This window comes from Rosa chinensis, chromosome 3, assembly GCF_002994745.2.
Source record: "Rosa chinensis cultivar Old Blush chromosome 3, RchiOBHm-V2, whole genome shotgun sequence".
Lineage (NCBI taxonomy): Eukaryota > Viridiplantae > Streptophyta > Magnoliopsida > Rosales > Rosaceae > Rosa > Rosa chinensis.
Window position 1 is genome coordinate 9,426,835 of NC_037090.1, and position 20,197 is coordinate 9,447,031.

Consider the following 20,197-nt stretch of genomic DNA (forward strand, 5'->3'; position numbering starts at 1 on the left):
ACATGCATTTATGAGGATAATGCAGCTTGTATTGAGCAAATGAAGTTAGGTTTCATCAAGGGCGACAACACCAAGCATATAACGCCTAAATTCTTTTACAATCAGCAACAACAATCACTTCTAAAGATTGAAGTGAATCAAATCCGATCAAAGGATAATGTAGCAGACTTATTCACTAAGTCGTTACCTAAATTCACCTTCGAGAAATATGTGAAGAGCATCGGATTGAGAAAGTTATCTGAACACCCACAATTGTAGCAATCAGGGGGAGATATCGACATCAGGGGGAGTTATGATGTCTACATGTTCGATCTCGAAAAGTAGAGGACGTGTTGTACTCTTTTTCTCCTCCTCGAGCGTGTTTTTGTCCCACAGGGTTTTTCACTCGAGTAAGGTTTTTAACGAGGCAACAGATGAAGCGTCACCACCAAGTTTGAGCGGCACAAGGGGGAGTGTTGAAGGAAAATCAGTTTTGTGTGCCTAATCAAACTAGGAGTAGTAATAGGAGACAAGTTCTATTCGGATTAGATTTCCTTATAACATTAGACCATGTACTTTGTAATCCCTATATATAGGGCTCCTATTCTCAATAATGAATGACAATTCTGTATTCACTCTCTCTTGAATTCTCTTTTACTTAAACAAAATCTAAAAACTTCAAAAATGGTCACTGAAAGTACATATATAAATCAGAATTATGACAAAGAGCGCATGTTATGTGAAGAGAAACCCATAAATATGAGATTACTGGAATAAGACCAAGTAAAAACCAGGGTATCAACTGAGTGAGAGACAACAAGTTGTTGGCTCTTCGTTGTTCAGGATCACAGAGAATTATTGAAGCTCAAACCTACATATATTAATATTTTTGTCACAAGATATATAACAGTACAATGGTGCTTAGACCGATTTGTGAATGATTCATTAGTGACCGCGCCGGTATCTACAATTTCATCCTGGATGCTTCAAACTTTAGACATTGTGTAGTCCATTGCATCCACAAGAAAATCTGCAACCAGAGGATATACGTCACAATTGGTTCTAGAATTTTTGGACTAACATGTCACAATCACTAGTATGCTTGGATTTTTAAGATGGCAGTGAAAAAAGTATACCTGCATCTTTCTTAGTGAAGCACAAGGGAGGTGTGATTCTGAAAACATTTCCATAGAACCCACCTTTGCCGATCAAGACTCCCAAATCTAATGGTAAAAGAAAAACAAGGTAAAAATTAAGTTGCAGATCATGTATTATCAAATATAAGAGATTAAGAGATTAACACAAACCTTTCATTTTGTCCATCACATGTATAGTTTCAGCCTTGGCTGGTGTTTTCAGTTGACGGTCAGTCACAAGTTCAACTCCAAGCATTAATCCTTTTCCCCTCACATCCCCAATAACTGCATAAGCAACCATCATGTAAAATTGAGATAAACAGCACTACAACCAGCAGAATGCTTAAATGCATAAACAAAAAAGAGCGAGAGAGTTTACGTTCATATTTATCCTTAAGGGCAGTGAGTCTTTCTTTCAGATAAGAGCCCACAACGAATGCATTTTCTTGAAGTCCTTCTTTCTCTATCACTTTCAGAACAGCCAGTCCTGCAGCTGTGCATACAGGATTGCCACCAAAGGTGTTAAAGTAATTGCGGCGGGTCAAGACCTCTGCAACCTCAGGAGTGGTTACCACAGCACCAAGGGGAATGCCATTTCCAATGCTCTGTAGATGCCAGCAAATTAGAAACAATTCAAAACAAACCATGGCTTCTTATACAGCTCAACTAAGAGCACAAACAGGATATTGTTTGTGTTGGAAGTTAATGGGTGATCAATGCATATATGGAATAGCATAAGAGTTGAGTTAACCTTGGCCATTGTCACAATGTCAGGCACAACACCATGGCCCTCAAAACCCCAGAAGTTGCTTCCTGTGCGAGCAAAACCAGACTGGACCTCATCAGCGATGAAAAGGCCTCCTGCTTTTTTTACACTATTATAAACGGCTGGCAAATAACCTGGGGCCAATTCTACAATTCCCCCTACTCCCTGTGACATGTACAAATAAGATCAGTAATAATCAAGTCGTGTGAAGCAGCACGATAGTCAGTATGTGCTTATGAGGTAGATGAGAATATGCGATGATATACCTGTATGGCTTCAGATATAAAGGCAGCAACATGGCCAGAAGTTCCAAAGTCAATGAGATCTTGGACATCTTTGGCATACTTCTCACCATCTGAACCAAATACACCTCTGTATGGGTCTGGATTCATGGCATGATGAACTCCACTCTGTTGGTCAAATCAATATTTCGAACGTTAACAAATTACGGTCCGTTACAAGTTCAGATTTATGCACGTAAAGAACTTAATTCTTTCTGATAAAGAAAGATATACAAACTTCGTGGACCAGCTCAACATTTTGCATGAATGATTTATGCAGTGGATTTAAAATCAACAAAGATTGAATTACGTACGTCACAATAGTGTTTCTGATTAGTTTTTTTATTATAAAGCTAACTACATTCAAGAATGCAAACGACATCATACATATTATTTTAAAAGAGAATTAAGATAAAAGATGAAATGGGTCAGAACTCACAGCCCAAAAGTCTTGATTTAGAGGCTGGAAGAACTGTAATAAACTAAGAACTTTAATCGTTTATCACGTTCTCATTCCTAAATGTGATATGCAAAACGGTTCCCTTATGGGCGGTCCACACCCTATTATCATATTTTTACTCAACTAAAAGTAAAGAAATTGACAAAGAAGGACCCATACCCCAACCCAAAAGAACAGCATAAGTAAAATGTTACTAGAAGCACTGATTTGGACATCCTTATCATCTAGTCACATAGTGGTGCTCCAATTATTTCTTTCTATGAATATATGGTGGGTTCATTTCCAGCATCATTGATGTGTTTTGTTCATTTGATCTGAAATATCCCAAAACGTTAGGTGGTGTCAATATCCTAAAGTGGGGGGTCCTTGCACCAAATCATCAATGATAACAATATTAACATATGTAAGCCTGTTGGCCATTATAATTTGATAACTTTGCGTGCTCGAGTGTAGAGGTAAATGTTTTCTACTGGCCGATAATGAAGTGACTCGAAGAGAGTAACTTTGTTTTCGCCGATAATGAAAGGTAAAGTTACTTAGGAAGGTAAGAATTTCTGTTGCACCACCTCATTGCAATTCTGGATTGAGTGTGGAAGTGGGATGAGAATAATGGATATGCTGAGGAAGTACCTGAATGACGTTAAATTTCCAGTTGGCCTGGGCAGTGGCACCCATAGTGCCAGCAGCGTTGCCATGATATGCGTTTCTCAAAGAGATTATGTCATGGCAGCCAGTGTACAACCTGGCTATCAACATCGCCAACTCGTTTGCTTCCGTCCCTGAATTAGTGAAGAACACTACCTACAGCACATTTCCACCCAACACAAATCAGTCACTAACCCCAAACAAACAAATATGAAAATAGTAAAGATAAAAAAGATAAATTAGACAGTATATATTTCCTCTCTAGATTACGATCATCGTCTACTATTTGAGTCTTGTGGTTGATTTGAAAATGACCTAATCTCACCTAATCTAATTCCTCGTGCACTTCACCAAATTCAGTTTGGAGATGATCGATTCTATGACCTAACCTAATATCAGCTCGCACTAATCTTTCAAGAATAATCTTCGTTGTTTGTAAGAATTTACTCTTCTATATTATTGACTTTGTCTCGACTCTTAAGTGAAAGTGTGAAACAATCATAAAATGCTAAAGCCCCAACTTGGTGCTTCAAAAACAGAACGCATTCCAATATAGATGAGATTATTATCTATTTGTATGATACCAAACTTCGGAACATCATAATCCAGATCATTGCTTCAAAATTTTATTAGAAGTCTGGAGATTTCGGAATACAACATGTGTTGTGTTCACATATTCGCTTTTCATGAACTTGACAATAATCTTTCATACAAAAAATCATATTAGGAAATGACTCTTGGGTTTTTCGATAATTGTCAAGAAAACTTGGCAATCATGAAGCCATAGACGTCGACGGAGTCATGGGTGTGAAAAGTGACCCATAACAACAAAAGATAATACCACTCACCCTCTTCTTCACTGAAAATGACAATTCTCTACCCAAAAATTACTGTCACTTTAATCACAAAAAACGTGGACCGTCAAATAAATTACTGAACAAACAAAATGACAAAGAAATATTGGGCAGAAGAAGACGCAGACCTTGAGATTGGCGGGCAACTTGGAAGCCAGTGCCTGAGCGAAATCGCCGATTGCATGATTCAGGTAAAGAATCGTCGAGTGTTGTAGTCTCTTGGTTTGGTTCACTATGGCCTCCACCACATCAGGGTGGCAGTGGCCGCAGCTCACCGTAGCAATCCCTCCGAAACCGTCCAAATACCTCCGACCATTCTCGTCGAACAGGTACTGCATCTTCCCGTCGACAATATTCAGCTGCCAACACAAACAAGGGTTTTAATATCTCTGAAACAACCAAAACTTTGCAACTTTTACTTCATGTCTTAACCTCATTCATCATATTCCAACCACACGTGACAACCCTAAACTCTACTTTCTTCGATATTAATATGGATCATGTGTCGGTTCTAAATATTAGTTAGAAAATCAAAATGGGCATGGATTCTTACGGGTTTGTTGTAGAAGTAGAACATGGAGGGGCTGAGGTACTCTTTCCTCTGTGCCAAGATCTCCTCGGCGGTGGGGCCGGTGTACGGCGGAGGAGAGTAGTCGAACGGGGGGATTTTGGGAATATGGAGGCCATTGTCGGCATCCTCGGTCTGAGCCACCTGAGAGAAAGAACAGCGTTGCCATGGTCGCAGATTAGATAATTGTCTGGTTCCCGAGATTACCCTCCTCCCTATAAATCCCTGCATTTTTTAACAAAAGCTTGGTCTTCCGAAAATGCAGGCGACTGTTGCTTGGTTACAAAACAATATATATGTGATAGGAGGAGAAATTAATATTAGAGAAGAAGACGGACGGGGGTTTATATAGGACGAGGTGGGTTTGGTTCGTTGGCTTGGTTTAGTAAGCAGGTGAAAAATTACTGCAACAACTTACCGGTGGGAAGGAAAGGGGAGGAATTAATTAGAATAACAAATCGCCGTCAATGTGGTAAAAATGAATCTGGCCTGTGTAATGCTGCACGTTCCTATTATGACTCGTTTTCCTTTTTAGTGATAATGAAATGAATGCTAATAGTTGGTTGGTTTGGATGTGCTGAATCAGATTCCAATCCCCCATAAAATACAGATTTTACTCGCTATTTAGGGTTCAAATGTATTAAATTTCAAGTTTTTATCCAACTTTGAGAAGATGCCTTATCTTGACGTGCTGCTTTAAACTTGTATAGTTGTATATGTTGTTTTTGGCGATCTGTAGCATGTGTGCTATTAAACTATGAATTCTTGAACCGTCACAAATGAAAACTCCTCTGTACCACACATGCAAATTTCCCTTCATTTAAATAACTTTTGCCGTAAAACGTGTCATATTGAAGGAAATTAGTGTAATGTATAGTATTTTCACCTAAAGAGCATTTGTGGTTAAATAATTTGTAATATGACTTGGGATATTCTTTTGAAGATTGTGAAGTTCTGATGGGAGATTTCCGTTACTTCCAAAGACGTATACATTGAACTCCTAGAAAGTCACTTAAAACCTTCTCAACCATAGAAAATGTTCTACTTTTTTCCATTGGATATGTAAGACATTTGACCCTTTAACCTTCACAATTGATGAAAAACACCTGTTTACCCTTACACTTACAGATATACAAAATACCAAATGTGTTGAAGGAAAATCAAGTTTAGTGTGCCTTATCAAACTAGGAATAGGAATAGGAGAGAAGGTTCTAGATTTCCCAATCCTACACGGATTGGTATTCCTTGTAACATTAGATTATGCACTTTGTAATCCCTATATATAGGGCTCCTATTCTCTATAATGAAACACACTTCTCTCATCAATCTCTCTCAATACCAATATACTTAAACACGTTATCAGCACGACTCTAACCACAAAACAGAAAACCAAAACTCATTCACAAAGCAGCCCCTAGCCCGAGCTAGCCGAGCCTTCGCTGCAGCCCGAGCGCCCGTGTGCTTGCAACCTTGCACAGCAGCCCCTGCTGCCCCCTTCCTGCAGCCCTGCGTTCCAGCCTGCTGCCACCGGAGCATCCCTGCTGCGCAAACATGCCAACGCACACCCACTGCATCTTTTTCCCGTTCCTGTGCACATCCGTCTTCTTGCAAGCCTCGAAACGTCTAGTTCGGAAGCTCAGATCGAAAAACTTTCTTCATCAAAGTTGTTCTTCTCTGTCTCTTCCATCTAACCTCCGAATTTCAGCCTTATCGGAGTCATATTGAGATCTGTACACCAATCGAGGTACAAGCTGTTCAGAACAGAATCTGCTCCGAATTTTCACCAAGTAAGTATTCAAAAGAGTAAGTTTTGAAGTTCCTATAATTCGGAATTTATATTTCTTCTTCTTTTCTCGGGGACTTGAAAACCTCCCTTCTTCTACATCCCACCTTTCTTATAACGTGGGTTCGATTCTCGAAAAGCGGAATCGTGGGGATTCACGCAATTAACGAACTAAGAGCGTTCGTAAGACTTCGGACTAAGAGCGTCCGTAAGCATCGATTTAACGAACTAAGAGCGTTCGTATGCTACGGACTAAGAGCGTTCGTGAGCATCTATTTTGACCATACAAACATCATTGTTTCGGTCTAATCCAATTATTCTTGGAAATAGATTTCTTGGTAGCATAGCTCGGAAATCTTATTTATATTAGTTTTCGTGGAAGCATTGACTCCGAAACTAACTTGTTCTTGTTTCATCTTTCAGGATGTCAAACATGAACAAACTCGATTTTGTTCCATTGGATTATGCAGGCAAAAGGTACTTAATTTGGGTCATTGATATCGAGATCCACCTTATTGCCCGTGATTTATTGCATATTATCCAAGAGCTTTGTCCTATAGAAACAGTTCCAGACCCTCAAACTGAGAAAGATAATTCCAAGGCACTTGCCTTCATGAAACGTCACATGGATAGTGACCTACAGTTTGAGTTCATAAATGAGGATAGCGCCATAAAGCTTTGGCATGCGCTTCACGAACGATATGGCAATGTTCGTGACTCCATACTTCCGAATACAGAAGCAGAATGGAAAGATCTTCGCTTCTCTAAATTTGACACTGTCATGCAATTTTATTCGGAAGCTCTCAGCATCAGAGCAATGATGCGTCTCTGTGGAAAAACAATCACAGAAGACCAATTGATTGAGAAAACCCTCAATACCTTCCCCGTCTATGCTATGAGGTCCTCTGACTTATTCCGGACTCATGTAAATGCAAGACGGATCACAAGTTTCCAACAGCTTATTGAAGCTATGGCCACTGCTGAAAGACATGGCAATGAACTTGTGCAAAGAAGATTTGATAGGCTTCAAGATAGCTATCAAGAGCATCATCCTATGGCTAGAGAAAGTCGCCATAGACGTCATGATCCATACGATCGAAATGCTCAAGAAGGTAATCGCTCAAGGCGACAATCACACGACCGTAGGAGGCGTGATTTTGAGGGACATAGGGTTGGAAACCATGGAGCCAACGTTGGCCATGGATATCACTTTCCAACGCCACCAGTCCTAGGGACTATGCACATTGCGCCAATGCGCCTCAATCAAGGGAGAATCCTCTTTATGGTGTCTATTTCTGATATGGAACGTCTGATCAATGGACCTGAACTTGCAATGTACCTACGAAGGTAGTCGCATCATGGTGATCAAGACTTCGAGATCACAAAGACTTTAAATCTGGCAATGAAGACAAAATGCCGCAGATTTTTATTTATAGTCTTTTATTTTTCCAAGAATTATGTAATGGCTATTATGCCTTAAATCAATAAAATGACTTATTGTATTAACTATTTCCCTCTAGGCGTACTCAAGAGTACTTGTGATGTCTAGGCAAGGTTGGATCTGAGAGAACGGTTTTAAAAGTGAGCAACGCTCCACCAAAATCTCGCCTTACCTTACCTGGTCACAACTAAATTGAAATTACCGAAAGGATTGAGTGACTACGATTTGTCTACGGTTTGATTTTTATATTGGATTAGATTTTGGTCAAGAAACTTTGATGTAATCATTGGCTATTATTAATAAAGTATCGATTTATTTTATCTCATGTCATGGACATATTTCTCGAACTTTATTACTTACACGATGTAAGAACCAATGGTTTTCATGCGGAAACGCATTGTGAGAATGGACAAGAGTTCCTTTGCATTACCTCTAATGACTACGGACATAAACGAGTCTTAGAGAAACTTATGTGTCACTCTAGTGGGTTGTATGCAACCACTATTCGAGTCATTGAATCCAACCATGTCATGAGAGATGATTTATGGGATTCCGACACATATAGGCTTTGGCACGACCGTTTGGGACACCCAGGTCGTGACATGATGATCCGTATATTAAAGACTTCACACGGACATCCCTTTTTCAGAACGAAAAGAAGTAAAACTCGGTTTTTGGACACCGAAGGAGCCCCTGCGCCTCACGGCGCCGTTCACCCCCAAATCCGACCATCCTTGGCCGGCGCCGCCTTCCCCCTGCGGCCTCAGGATGGCATTGACGCCACCAAGGCTCCTTTGTCTCCAACTTTTACTTCTAAAGTCACTTGTGCCTTTGTGGCTCAACCAAAATCCTCATTGGTTGTTTATAAAGCCCATCATTCGTTCTGCAAAGCCTGCTCTTTAGCAAAGTTAGGATCGAGACCATCCTATGCAAAGGACACTAAAGAAAATATACCATTCTTGCAAAGAATCCAAGGTGATATTTGTGGACCTATTCAACCATCATGCGGACCATTTCGATATTTTATGGTATTGGTTGATGCATCGACACGCTGGTCACATGTCATGCTATTGTCCACAAGGAACGCTGCATTTGCTAAACTCCTAGCACGAATCATTAAGTTAAGGGCTCACCACCCTGCTCATCCTATTAAGTCTATAAGATTAGACAATGCTGGAGAGTTTACATCAAAGACTTTTGATGATTATTGCATACCCATTGGGATTGATGTTGAACATCCTGTTCCTCATGTTCACACCCAAAATGATCTCGCAGAAGCCGCCATTAAACGACTACAAATGGTCGCTAGGGCATTGGTAATGCGCACCAATCTCCCTATTTCTGCTTGGGGCTATGCAATATTGCATGCAGCTGTGCTTATTCGTCTGAGGCCTACTGCCACTCAACCCTTTTCTGCGTCCCAGATGGTGACTGGGTATGAGCCAAATGTCTCACACTTACGCATATTTGGGTGCGCAGTTTATGTGCCAATTGCGCCTCCACAGCGCACCAAAATGGGTCCTCAACGACGATTAAGCGTTTACGTTGGTTATGATTCTCCAACGATTATCCGCTACATAGAACCCTTGACAGGCGATCTCTTTACCGCAAGATTTGCGGATTGTCACTTCGATGAGACAGTCTTCCCATCGTTAGGGGAGATAAGAACATCAATGTTCAACAGGAACGACCGGAATTGTCGTGGTCTGTCCCCACTCTGTCTCATATTGATCCCGAACCGCACAGTCCGAAATTGAAATGCGGAGAATTCCCGATCTTCAGAACGTAGCAGAATCGATCCTGATGCGTTTTCTGATATCGCTAAAAGTGACGAGATCACACATACCTGCTGCAAACGTGCCTGCAAGGATTGATGTCCCTAAAATTAGAGGACATGACGCCACCTCAAGGGCACTTGAGCATGGCGCCAACGTCCACAGTGGTAGTGAAGTTATGGCTAGGCCCACAGCTCCTGCCAGGAAGCGCGGGAGGCCCATAGGTTCGATGGATTCTCGCCCAAGAAAGAAAGCGAGTTTGGCACAGAATAATCCATTAATCATCGATATAAATAATCCATCTCATGAGAATATTCAGGATTATGGTTATGTCCAAGAGACATCATTGGGGGACGCTCCAATGTCAGAACCAACTCCAAGAGAATAGAGAGATCTCCATAAATTACACTAGTGTACATGAGATGATGGATAGAAATTCTATGGCAATTGATGATGCATTTGCATATCATATTGCGAAAGGGATTATAGAATATGATGATATCGAACCTCGCTCTGTTGAAGAATGTCAACGAAGAGCAGATTGGCCTAAATGGAAAGATGCGATCCAGGTTGAATTGGATTCACTAACAAAGAGACAGGTATTTGGGCCTGTAACGCAGACACCCCCAAGTGTAAAGCCTGTTGGCCATAAATGGGTCTTTGTTAGAAAGCGTAATGAGAAAAATGAGGTGGTAAGATATAAAGCCCGCCTTGTGGCGCAAGGTTTCTCACAACGCCCTGGAATCGACTACGAGGAGACATATTCTCCCGTAATGGACGTTATAACGTTCCGCTACCTTGTCAGTTTGGTAGTTTCCGAAAAACTTGACATGCAGCTTATGGATGTGGTTACAACATATCTCTATGGGGATCTAGATTCAGAGATATATATGAAGGTTCCAGATGGACTTCAATTACCCAAATCAAGTGGCTCTAAACCACGGAGCGCGTTTTCAATAAGATTAAAACGCTCACTATATGGATTAAAACAATCTGGACGGATGTGGTATAACCGTCTAAGTGACTACTTGATTGGGAAGGGATATATTAACAATGAAATATGCCCATGCGTGTTCATTAAAAGAACAAGTTCCGGATTTGCAATCGTAGCAGTTTATGTCGATGACATGAACCTAATTGGAACTCTAGATGAGTTAAAGGAAACTGCTAATTACTTGAAATCCGAATTTGAGATAAAAGATCTTGGGAAAACACGGTTTTGTCTCGGTTTAGAACTCGAGCACCGTAGTGATGGGATTTTGATCCATCAGTCTGCATATACTCAGAAAATTCTAAGGCGCTTTAATGAAGATAAAGCAAAGCCTGCGAGTACTCCCATGATCGGCCGTAATCTTGAGCCCGGAAAAGATCCGTTTCGTCCAAGGGATGAGGACGAAGAACCCCTAGAGGCCGAAGTGCCCTATTTAAGTGCAATAGGCGCATTATTGTACTTAGCTCAATGCACAAGACCGGATATCTCATTCGCAGTGAACTTGTTAGCTCGACATAGCTCTGCGCCAACACGCCGCCATTGGATTGGTGAAAAGACAATCTTTCGATACCCAGGAGGTACGATTGATATGGGCCTATTTTATCCCTACAGAGAGAAAATGAATGACGAAAGAATGGGATCGGACCCCATTAGGCATGAAGCCGCCGTCCACCACAACATAGTGGCCGGCCATGTTGCTGCCAACGCCGCCACCACCATCAAGGGTGGCCGGCCTCACCCTATCCCCCCTCCATCAAAACGACAATGATGTCTTGATGGGTTTTGCTGATGCAGGGTACCTCTCTGACCCTCACAAAGGTCGCTCCCAAACGGGTTATGTCTTTACCATGGGAAGCATCGCGATATCTTGGAGGTCTACAAAACAGACCCTTGTTGCTACTTCCTCAAATCATGCAGAGATTATTGCTCTACATGAAGCCGTACGTGAATGTATATGGCTAAGGTCTATAATTAGACACATTCAAGGAAGTTGTGGTTTGAAGTCTACCACAGATGAACCTACATGCATTTATGAGGATAATGCAGCTTGTATTGAACAAATGAAGTTAGGTTTCATCAAGGGCGACAACACCAAGCATATATCGCCTAAGTTCTTTTATAATCAGCAACAACGATCACTTCTAAAGATTGAAGTGAAACAAATCCGATCAGAGGATAATGTAGCGGACTTATTCACTAAGTCGTTACCTAAATCCACCTTCGAGAAACATGTGAAGAGCATCGGATTGAGAAAGTTATCCGAACTCCCACGATTGTAGCAATCAGGGGGAGATATCGACATCAGGGGGAGTTATGATGTCTACATGTTCGATCTCGAAGAGTGAAGGACGTGTTGTGCTCTTTTTGTCCTTCGACCAGGATTATTTTTGTCCCACAGGGTTTTTGTTACCTGGCAAGGTTTTTAACGAGGCAACGGATGAAGCGTCACCACCAAGTTTGAGCGGCACAAGGGGGAGTGTTGAAGGAAAATCAAGTTTAGTGTGCCTTATCAAACTAGGAATAGGAATAGGAGAGAAGGTTCTAGATTTCCCAATCCTACACGGATTGGTATTCCTTGTAACATTAGATTATGCACTTTGTAATCCCTATATATAGGGCCCTATTCTCTATAATGAAACACACTTCTCTCATCAATCTCTCTCAATACCAATATACTTAAACAAAATGCATGATTTTTTCAGTCTAATCTTCTAGTTATTTTAGTTTTGATAGTGGGTGTTTTCCGTCTGTCTTACCCTTACACTTCATCTGTTATATACACTTAATGTATTTTACCCATTCAGCATCTCAAGAAAAGATATACAAAGTACAAAATTCATGATTATTTTTTTTCTTTTCAGTATGAACTTGTAGTTATTTTAGTTTTAAGTCTCCTTATATAGATTTTGACTACACCATTCTTGCGTCTCCCATTGTACTTTTCATAAAAATTGAATTCATTGTGATGATCAGTCTCCTGCTTTTGAACTCTAGAAGGGAAACTTACCTAATCTACATACAAATTGAAACAACACATCAATATTATGTAGTATTCAGTAGTTAACTAGTTATTATCACACTCCCAACCCTAAAATGCATATGATCGATGATGCTATATATATTGGTCATTGTTATCATTATGATCAATACTTTCTTTGCGCAAGTAGTCCGCTATAGTATTCAATTCTCTTCCAACTCTCCCCAAATTCCAATCCAATAGATAATGCGTAGGGTAAATGGCAAAGTGTAATATGGGAAATGTCTCATCCAGAATCAAACGAAATTTTTTTGTCCAAGCATGGAGCTATATGAGAAAGGTGTCATGCTTTAGTGCTTCATTAAGAATTAAGAATACGTTGTAAGGTACTAGTGTCTATCATGTCTGTCTTCTCACGGACTCAACCATTAACCAGTCACAGAACTCATAATTCCGATGACTGATATACAGTGCAAACTTTCATGTGGTTTAAATTTGATGGGTATACGTGCCAATTTTCAGCAAATAATCTTCGATTACAACACCCGTTATAGTCATTTTCCCATGACATCCACCCAAGAAAGCCATATATGAGTCTTTCCAATTTTCCACTAACAGTAACTCCAAACCAAACAAACTGTCATCAAGCAAGTGATATTTCATCTTACAAAGCACTTTGCTTCAATAATATGACTTTGTTGAACTTAGTGCGGACATTTGAGTCCCCACCATACATCTTGGCTAATTCGAAAGTGCATTTAGCCAATAAATGAAGCTTGATCAAGGTTAGTAACATCAGCCAAATGAACTTGGTCGAAAATTTGGGCAAGATGAGATACATTACGTACTGCCCTGTTCATCTAAAGGAGTGACGACACAATGAATGAATATCTTTCGAGAATCACAAGTGAGGTGGGGGGTGAGTTAGTTTGGGATTTCCGGATGCAACAATTTATGCTGAGCTAGATTATTAGCCATAAACTGATTAAGAACTATAAACAATTCAATAGATTAATCAAGCAACTTTTAAGTTGTGGCCATGCTGAAGCAAAGCAAGCAATAATGCACTTATACTACTATAATCCTTCAATTAGATAATCATATTCAGAATGACCAACTACAAACGAGACTGTTAAGTAACGCAGAAGTCATCATTGCAAACAAAATGGATTTCGACATCCAAGTTAATCAGATGGCACCTTTGCGTGTTTCCTGCGTAGGATTTCCACATCTCTATCATCGATGCAAAGCTATTTTATATTAAGTCAGAACCAGCTATTTTATATTAAGTCCGAGCCATACTACAGCCCTCCATAGACACCCCAATTAGATGACAGCCATCCCCAAGAAATAAGTCGAAGAACAAGGTACGTGTCCAAGACAATCTCACACTAATCATATATCAACAAGGGAGTGTATTCCATGATAAACAAGAATCTAATCGATCGTAATTGATAAAACCATATGTTCTTAGTGATTCACCAGTGCAAGAAATGACAACGAAGGATAGGTCAGCAGTGAACGTAAACGAGATGGTTTAGACTGCCGATCATTTTCCCTATAATATTATATACTAAGAGCAAAAAATGCATATACACGTTAGAAGATAAACTCATCAGTTCATAAGCTTTTATCAATGCAAGAAATGACAATCTATATCCAGTCAGCATACTCAACGTACTGGATTATGCAGCATAATTGATGCTCAAGTAAGTCGACAGAAGACAAGGGACCTATGTCGGATCAAAGTCTATATTGTTTTTAGTTATGTATCTTATCTTGACAACTCCAATTAGATTCCTTGCGTATGTGGCTTGAATTTTTAATTTACAAGTTCCCTAGACGATCCAGGTTTCTGACATGTTTAAGATCATATAAAGCAAAATGAAAGTTATATTATCTACAGGACAGTACTGATGCATACATCCAAGTAGAAGGAAGTAGAATAATGTTGTGAATGTATCACTAAACTCATACTTCAGCTATTAAGCTAACAGGACAATACTCATGCATACATTGTGTTCAAATAGAATATGAAGCTCACAACCGAGCCAATCAAACAGGTGCACCGCCAAAAGAACCTTCTGCGTGAACACATTAAGCACTATACAAACAAGAAACCTATAATATACCTGACAAAGAAGTTGAGAAGCAGACCATCAACATTTTAGATGCCAAATATGAAAATAAAACAATTTTAGTAAGATGTTACGTTAATGATAGAGGCCTTTAATTTGATATGAGTGAACTAAACATGTTACAATCACGGCGTAACTCACAAAGAAGCTCGAGATCATACAAACAATTTAATCAGTTATTTTATGCTGAATGAATGAAACAAGTTGCAGTCACAGCGTCGATCTCAAAGTCGAACTCAATTTGTAATTCATTAATAATGTAGCTTATGCCTTAATGACGATTAAGCAAACTTGAGAGGCCATCAGCTGCTAGAAATATTAAAATTGTATTACTCCACCCAGTGGACTATGACATTAGATAATGAATATTAAATTCTGTATACAAGTAGTACAGATGCCAAACCTGTGGTTACAGAGGAAGGGTCTCTAATACTGTCTGAAGGTAAGATTCAGACGGCCAGGACGAAGCCTAGCTTCTTTTAGCAAATTGTTTGGAGCTGAGTTTGGTATGATGGATGTTACACCATGAAATATATGTCTTGAACGACCACCAAATATTAACACATCTCCTGAATCCAAAACAACACTCTCTGCCTTATCAATATCTCTCTGATCCCCATAGAGGAAATCTGCAGAATCTCCTATAGAAATGGAGACGACAGGTAATCCTTCTTGGAGAGACTCTTTGCTTTCATCACGATCCTGGAAATCAAAACTTCATCTGAGCACAAAAAGAAACTCTTGAAATAACAACTGCTTCATAAAATAATTCAATCTTGCAAATCAGCACAAAGATATCAATATTAACAATTGTTTTACGCAACCACTTTCAATGAATGTAAACCTAATGTATAGATATGCTCTTTCACATCTATTTAGGATTGTTCACTACTCATTAAACATGTAAGTAGGTTTGGGGGTATGTAGAGTGTATTTCAGTCGGGTAAATACCTGATGAAGACCAAGCCTCCCACTAGTTGTATAAAAGTTGGCGATGCATATGTCTGGAGTCATTGAAGGTAGCACTTTTTCTACACTGCTACATATGATTTTATCTTTGAGATGGGCATGTGCCTCTTGAATTGCTCTTTCAACCAACAAACTAAATTCATTAGGAATACCAGGAGGCCGAGTGTCATCTATTGGTCGTATAACTTCATATATCCTAGTCTCAGGATCCCAATTCCGGCCCAGGCACATCATCTGCAGATGAAGTTTTCTTCCATGCTGGAAAACTGGTTGATAAAACCCCCCAGGACCTAAACCGAGCTCCCGACATGTCTTTACAATTTCAACCTATAAATGTAGGCAATAACAAGTTCATGCTACGCATAATAAAAAACAATAAAGCTTGCAAGGAACTCAAAATGTGACTCTAAAGAACAGACATGTAACAACTAACAACCATAAAATAGGGGAGGGCTGAGAGTTGCAGCACAAGATCATATGACACACATTTTTCAGGATAGTCATCAGAGCAATAACTTTAGTGTTCAACTTAGGACTCACTGATACTAGAGTCTATATTATTGATCATATGCCAATCATCATGTGTAGATAAAGATATTCTCCGCTAGGCTACTGCTCCTATTTAGAATCACTAAACTCATATTTAGAAGTGAAAGAATGAGTACCTGTTGACTGAGGCTGACATAATTTTTCAATAAGACCATTCCTGGCCTCAGTACTACTGGATCTTTAGATTCCACCATCCGTTCTGGATTAGCAAATTCCACCGTGTCCTCTGCTTCCATCATTCTTGCATGAAAAGAAGCTTCAAGAGCAGAATTTCTCCCATCCAAGCATATATCAAATGGTTCATAACAATGCAAACGCTTAGATAAACCCGAACTCTTGGTAACAGGTGCATTCTTCAAATTTCTCGGTACAGAATGCCGCTTTTCTGCACGACTGTGGTGCTTCCTTTTCATCCCAAATTCCGTAGGCAAAGAGCATTCGCGCAATTGGCTTTTCCAATCCGGCATTGGACTCCACCTCTCATGTTCCCTTTCACTTGCACTCTCCGAATTTGAACTCACACAAGCATCCTCCACTTTCGATCTCATTTCATCGAAACGAATACCATCACTTAGTGAAGCACATTGCTTCTCATCACTAAACCCTGATGTAACTCCAAACCCAATTGGCCGCTTAACTACATTACCAAAACTATCGTAAATCAGAATAGGAATACTTCCAACCTTTAAAATCTGACAATCTCTGTTTCCAACATTAGTCGCTGATACCTATTCACATTTAGAAAACCAAACAGTAGTCGACTTCAGAAAAACGCTTCCAAGGTTTTACAAGGTACACCAACCAAGAACAAGATTGAAAGATTGAAGAGAACAAACTTACGGGGCTTAAGGAAATGACGGAATTGCCACCGGGAGTGGCGGGTGAGTTCCCGTCGTTCCTGAAACTCATTTTTTCCGGTGGACGAATTTGGCGGGGAGGGAATGAACGACGAAGAAGGGGTGGGGAGAGAAGGGTCGTACGGCGCAAGAGCCACCACATGTTGGGGCCATTAATAAAAACCCAGAATCTTGATCGACTCTTCTTTACTTTCTTGGGTCGGTGGCTGTGGCGGTTGCGCTTCTAGGTATATATATATCGGCGGTGAGAATTCAGGTGAGCCAGAAGGGAGCCCAATTGGTTGGGTTTATTGGGCCGTCACGGAGGAATCGGTAGTCGGCCCAAGAATGCTGGCGGGAAAGTTAGTTGAGCTGACGTCATTGAGGCGCGAGAGCAACGTCAGCAGGAATGTTTTTGAGACGTGGTGTTATTGTGGTTGTACACGTGGCGGCACGATAGAGGGTTTTCATATTACGCCACTCAAAACTAAAAGGATCGCAACAAGGCTTTTGCTGCCCACTAAAGAGTGCACTCAAGTAGAACACCCAAATGGGATTCACAACTTCTAGGTTGGTAATCGGGAAAAAAGTTCTAGGTTGGTAGAAAGAAATTTTGGGTTAAGTATTTACAGTAAGAAATTAATCAAGAAATCTCATATATTAAGGGTAAAGACGTCTCTTGAAAGAAAAAGAAAAAAAAATAATAATAGATTGACACATTGAATTGCATACGACTTGTCAAAACATGAGACACTTACATATTTATCAAAAAAAAAAAATAATGGATCATATTGACACAGATTTCATGTAAATTTATCAAAATGCCCTCACGTGGACAGACTGTACACAGTCCACCTTTAGTTTTTGACAAGAATATTCAGAGGGTCCTTAACTCCAGAATGCCATGAGTAACCCCACTATAATCCCACATTTGTATAACTATAACATTAACATACCAAAGCAAAATGAAAGCTCCTCCCCTTTTTCGAAAAGTTCCAGCATTCCTACTCCTGCCTACCTTTTTCCTTCTCTGTCGTCTCTCATCAATTTCTGCCCACAAAACCTTAATGGTTGCCTTGCAAAATCCACCTGCATAATCTCCACTCATGATGCTCTACTACCTGTTCATTTCCCTAACTCTTTTCGTCGCTCATGGCCACTCCAAGCCAGAGATTCATATTGGCTACAACCTCACTTTGGCAGTGCCTGTTGAGTACACCATGGGATTCATTGGCAGAGCTTTTCTAATGGATACCAATCTAACCATACCCAGTTTCAAAGCTGCATTGAGTGTTGAAGCTTTTAATGGGAAGTACTCGTGCTCCTTTCAAGTCTTTCTTGGAAATGTGAAGGTATGGAATTCTGGCCATTACTCCAAGTTTTATACATCGAATGAATGCGTCCTTGAACTCACCAGTGATGGAGATTTAAGGCTGAAGGGTCCAAAAGACAGAGTGGGATGGAGAACTGGGACTTCTGGACAAGGTGTGGAGGTAAAAGCTAGCTATATCAAAATTTCCCACACACACACACACAAAAATGTACACTTTTGTTTATAATATGTGATCACAATTGAGTTCTTGTTACATTGTTGCAGAGGTTACAGTTACTGAGGACAGGGAATCTAGTACTAGTTGATGGCTTGGACCGGATCAAATGGCAGAGTTTTAATTTTCCGACCGATGTGATGCTTTGGGGTCAGACACTTAGTGTGGCGTCACGCTTGACTTCATTTCCAAGCAATTCAAGTTCATACTACTCGATGGAAATTGAGCACACCAGGATTGCTCTCTACTTGAATTTCGGTAAGCAAAACTATTCGTATTGGGAATTTAAGCCTTCCAAGAACAGAAATATTGCTTTTATTCAATTGGGTCTACAAGGATTAGAGTTATACAGTGATAAAGGTAAGAAAATCGCGCAGATAAATCCATATGAGGAAACAGTTCAGCCCCTGAGATTTTTGGCTTTGGGGAACCAAACAGGGAATTTGAGGCTTTATTTTTACTCACCCAGCTTGGAAAAATTTGATGCTTCTTTTCAAGCACTCAACACAACATGTGATCTTCCATTGGCTTGCAAGCCTTATGGCATTTGTACCTTGTCTGGTGCTTGTTCATGCATTCAAGTTTTGACAACGGAAAATGAGAGTAGTACTAGTACTAGTACTAGTACCAGTTCTAATTGCATTGAAGGAGTTTCATCAGATGGGTTTTGTGGAAGAGGTAAGGCAGAAATGCTTGAACTGGAGAGTGTCACTAGTGTGTTAAGGGGTGCTCCTAAAATAGTTAATGTGAGCAAAGAAGAATGTGGTAAATTGTGCTTGGAAGATTGTAAGTGTGCATCTACATTACATAACTCTGAAGAATGCTTTCTTTATGGAATGGTGATTGGGGTTAAACAGGTTGAAAGGGAAAGTGGGTTGAGTTACATGGTTAAGGTTCCAAAGGGATCAAGTCATGGGGGTCATGGAAAGTCTAATGTGAAAAAATGGGTGTTGATATTGGTAGGAGTTGTTGATGGGGTGATAATTCTTGTTCTCTTTGGAGGTCTTGGCTACTACTTGATTAGAAAAAGAAGAAGACATTCTTTGCCTAATGGCCATAACAATTGATAGCATTGTTGCAGGTTTTTTGTCATTTAGAAGTTATCATACAATATTGTTTCAATTTTTTTTCCCAACTTTCCTTTTAACACAATATTTGGTTGGTTATTTGATAACTCCAAAAGAGAACCAATGTCATTTTGTTCAAACATTACAATATTAATACACAACATTTCACCTTATGTAATCACCTTCCTTACAAGTTTGTGCAAGCGCAACAATTATGTTAACCAATTTGCAACTATAGTATTACCGCCCTACTCGATCAAAATGTGTAAGTTGTTCTTAATTAGAGGACTATACGGGAGCGCCAATTTCATCGATCTTTTGGCGCCATACTAATAAGATCAAAAGTAGCAGCTAGCAGGAGAGATGCCCAACAAGTATGAGAAGGAAAGTAGCCAGCGCGAGAAATTTCTGTTGGAGAGGAAAGATCTCACATG

General features: G+C 40.0%; 3 protein-coding genes across 5 annotated transcripts; 1 reads left to right on the forward strand and 2 right to left on the reverse strand.

Moving 5' to 3' along the window:
* Positions 1 to 717: 717 nt before the first annotated feature.
* LOC112194838 (alanine--glyoxylate aminotransferase 2 homolog 2, mitochondrial) lies at positions 718 to 5,008 on the reverse strand. The gene is made up of 9 exons (XM_024335077.2): positions 4,675 to 5,008; positions 4,250 to 4,480; positions 3,253 to 3,423; positions 2,148 to 2,291; positions 1,867 to 2,046; positions 1,495 to 1,720; positions 1,287 to 1,400; positions 1,116 to 1,202; positions 718 to 1,009 (listed from the first exon to the last, which is right to left on the reverse strand). Exons 1-9 carry the CDS (start codon positions 4,918 to 4,920, stop codon positions 966 to 968), a joined length of 1,443 nt encoding a protein of 480 aa, XP_024190845.1. The 5' UTR covers positions 4,921 to 5,008; the 3' UTR covers positions 718 to 965.
* A 9,860-nt stretch (positions 5,009 to 14,868) lies between these two features.
* On the reverse strand, positions 14,869 to 17,388 carry LOC112192991. Of its 3 annotated transcripts, XM_024332969.2 has the most exons (5): positions 17,154 to 17,388; positions 16,430 to 17,041; positions 15,747 to 16,091; positions 15,199 to 15,497; positions 14,869 to 15,101 (listed from the first exon to the last, which is right to left on the reverse strand). In XM_024332969.2, exons 1-4 carry the CDS (start codon positions 17,310 to 17,312, stop codon positions 15,222 to 15,224), a joined length of 1,392 nt encoding a protein of 463 aa, XP_024188737.1. In that variant the 5' UTR covers positions 17,313 to 17,388; the 3' UTR covers positions 14,869 to 15,101; positions 15,199 to 15,221. The 3 variants fall into 3 exon arrangements, with proteins under 3 accessions (XP_024188737.1, XP_024188741.1, XP_024188740.1); XM_024332973.2 differs by having other exon boundaries at positions 15,016 to 15,497; XM_024332972.2 differs by lacking the exon at positions 14,869 to 15,101 and having other exon boundaries at positions 15,378 to 15,516.
* Positions 17,389 to 18,112: 724 nt separating this feature from the next.
* On the forward strand, positions 18,113 to 19,924 carry LOC112195167 (G-type lectin S-receptor-like serine/threonine-protein kinase At5g24080). The gene is made up of 2 exons (XM_024335532.2): positions 18,113 to 18,642; positions 18,747 to 19,924. Exons 1-2 carry the CDS (start codon positions 18,256 to 18,258, stop codon positions 19,761 to 19,763), a joined length of 1,404 nt encoding a protein of 467 aa, XP_024191300.1. The 5' UTR covers positions 18,113 to 18,255; the 3' UTR covers positions 19,764 to 19,924.
* Positions 19,925 to 20,197: the final 273 nt, after the last annotated feature.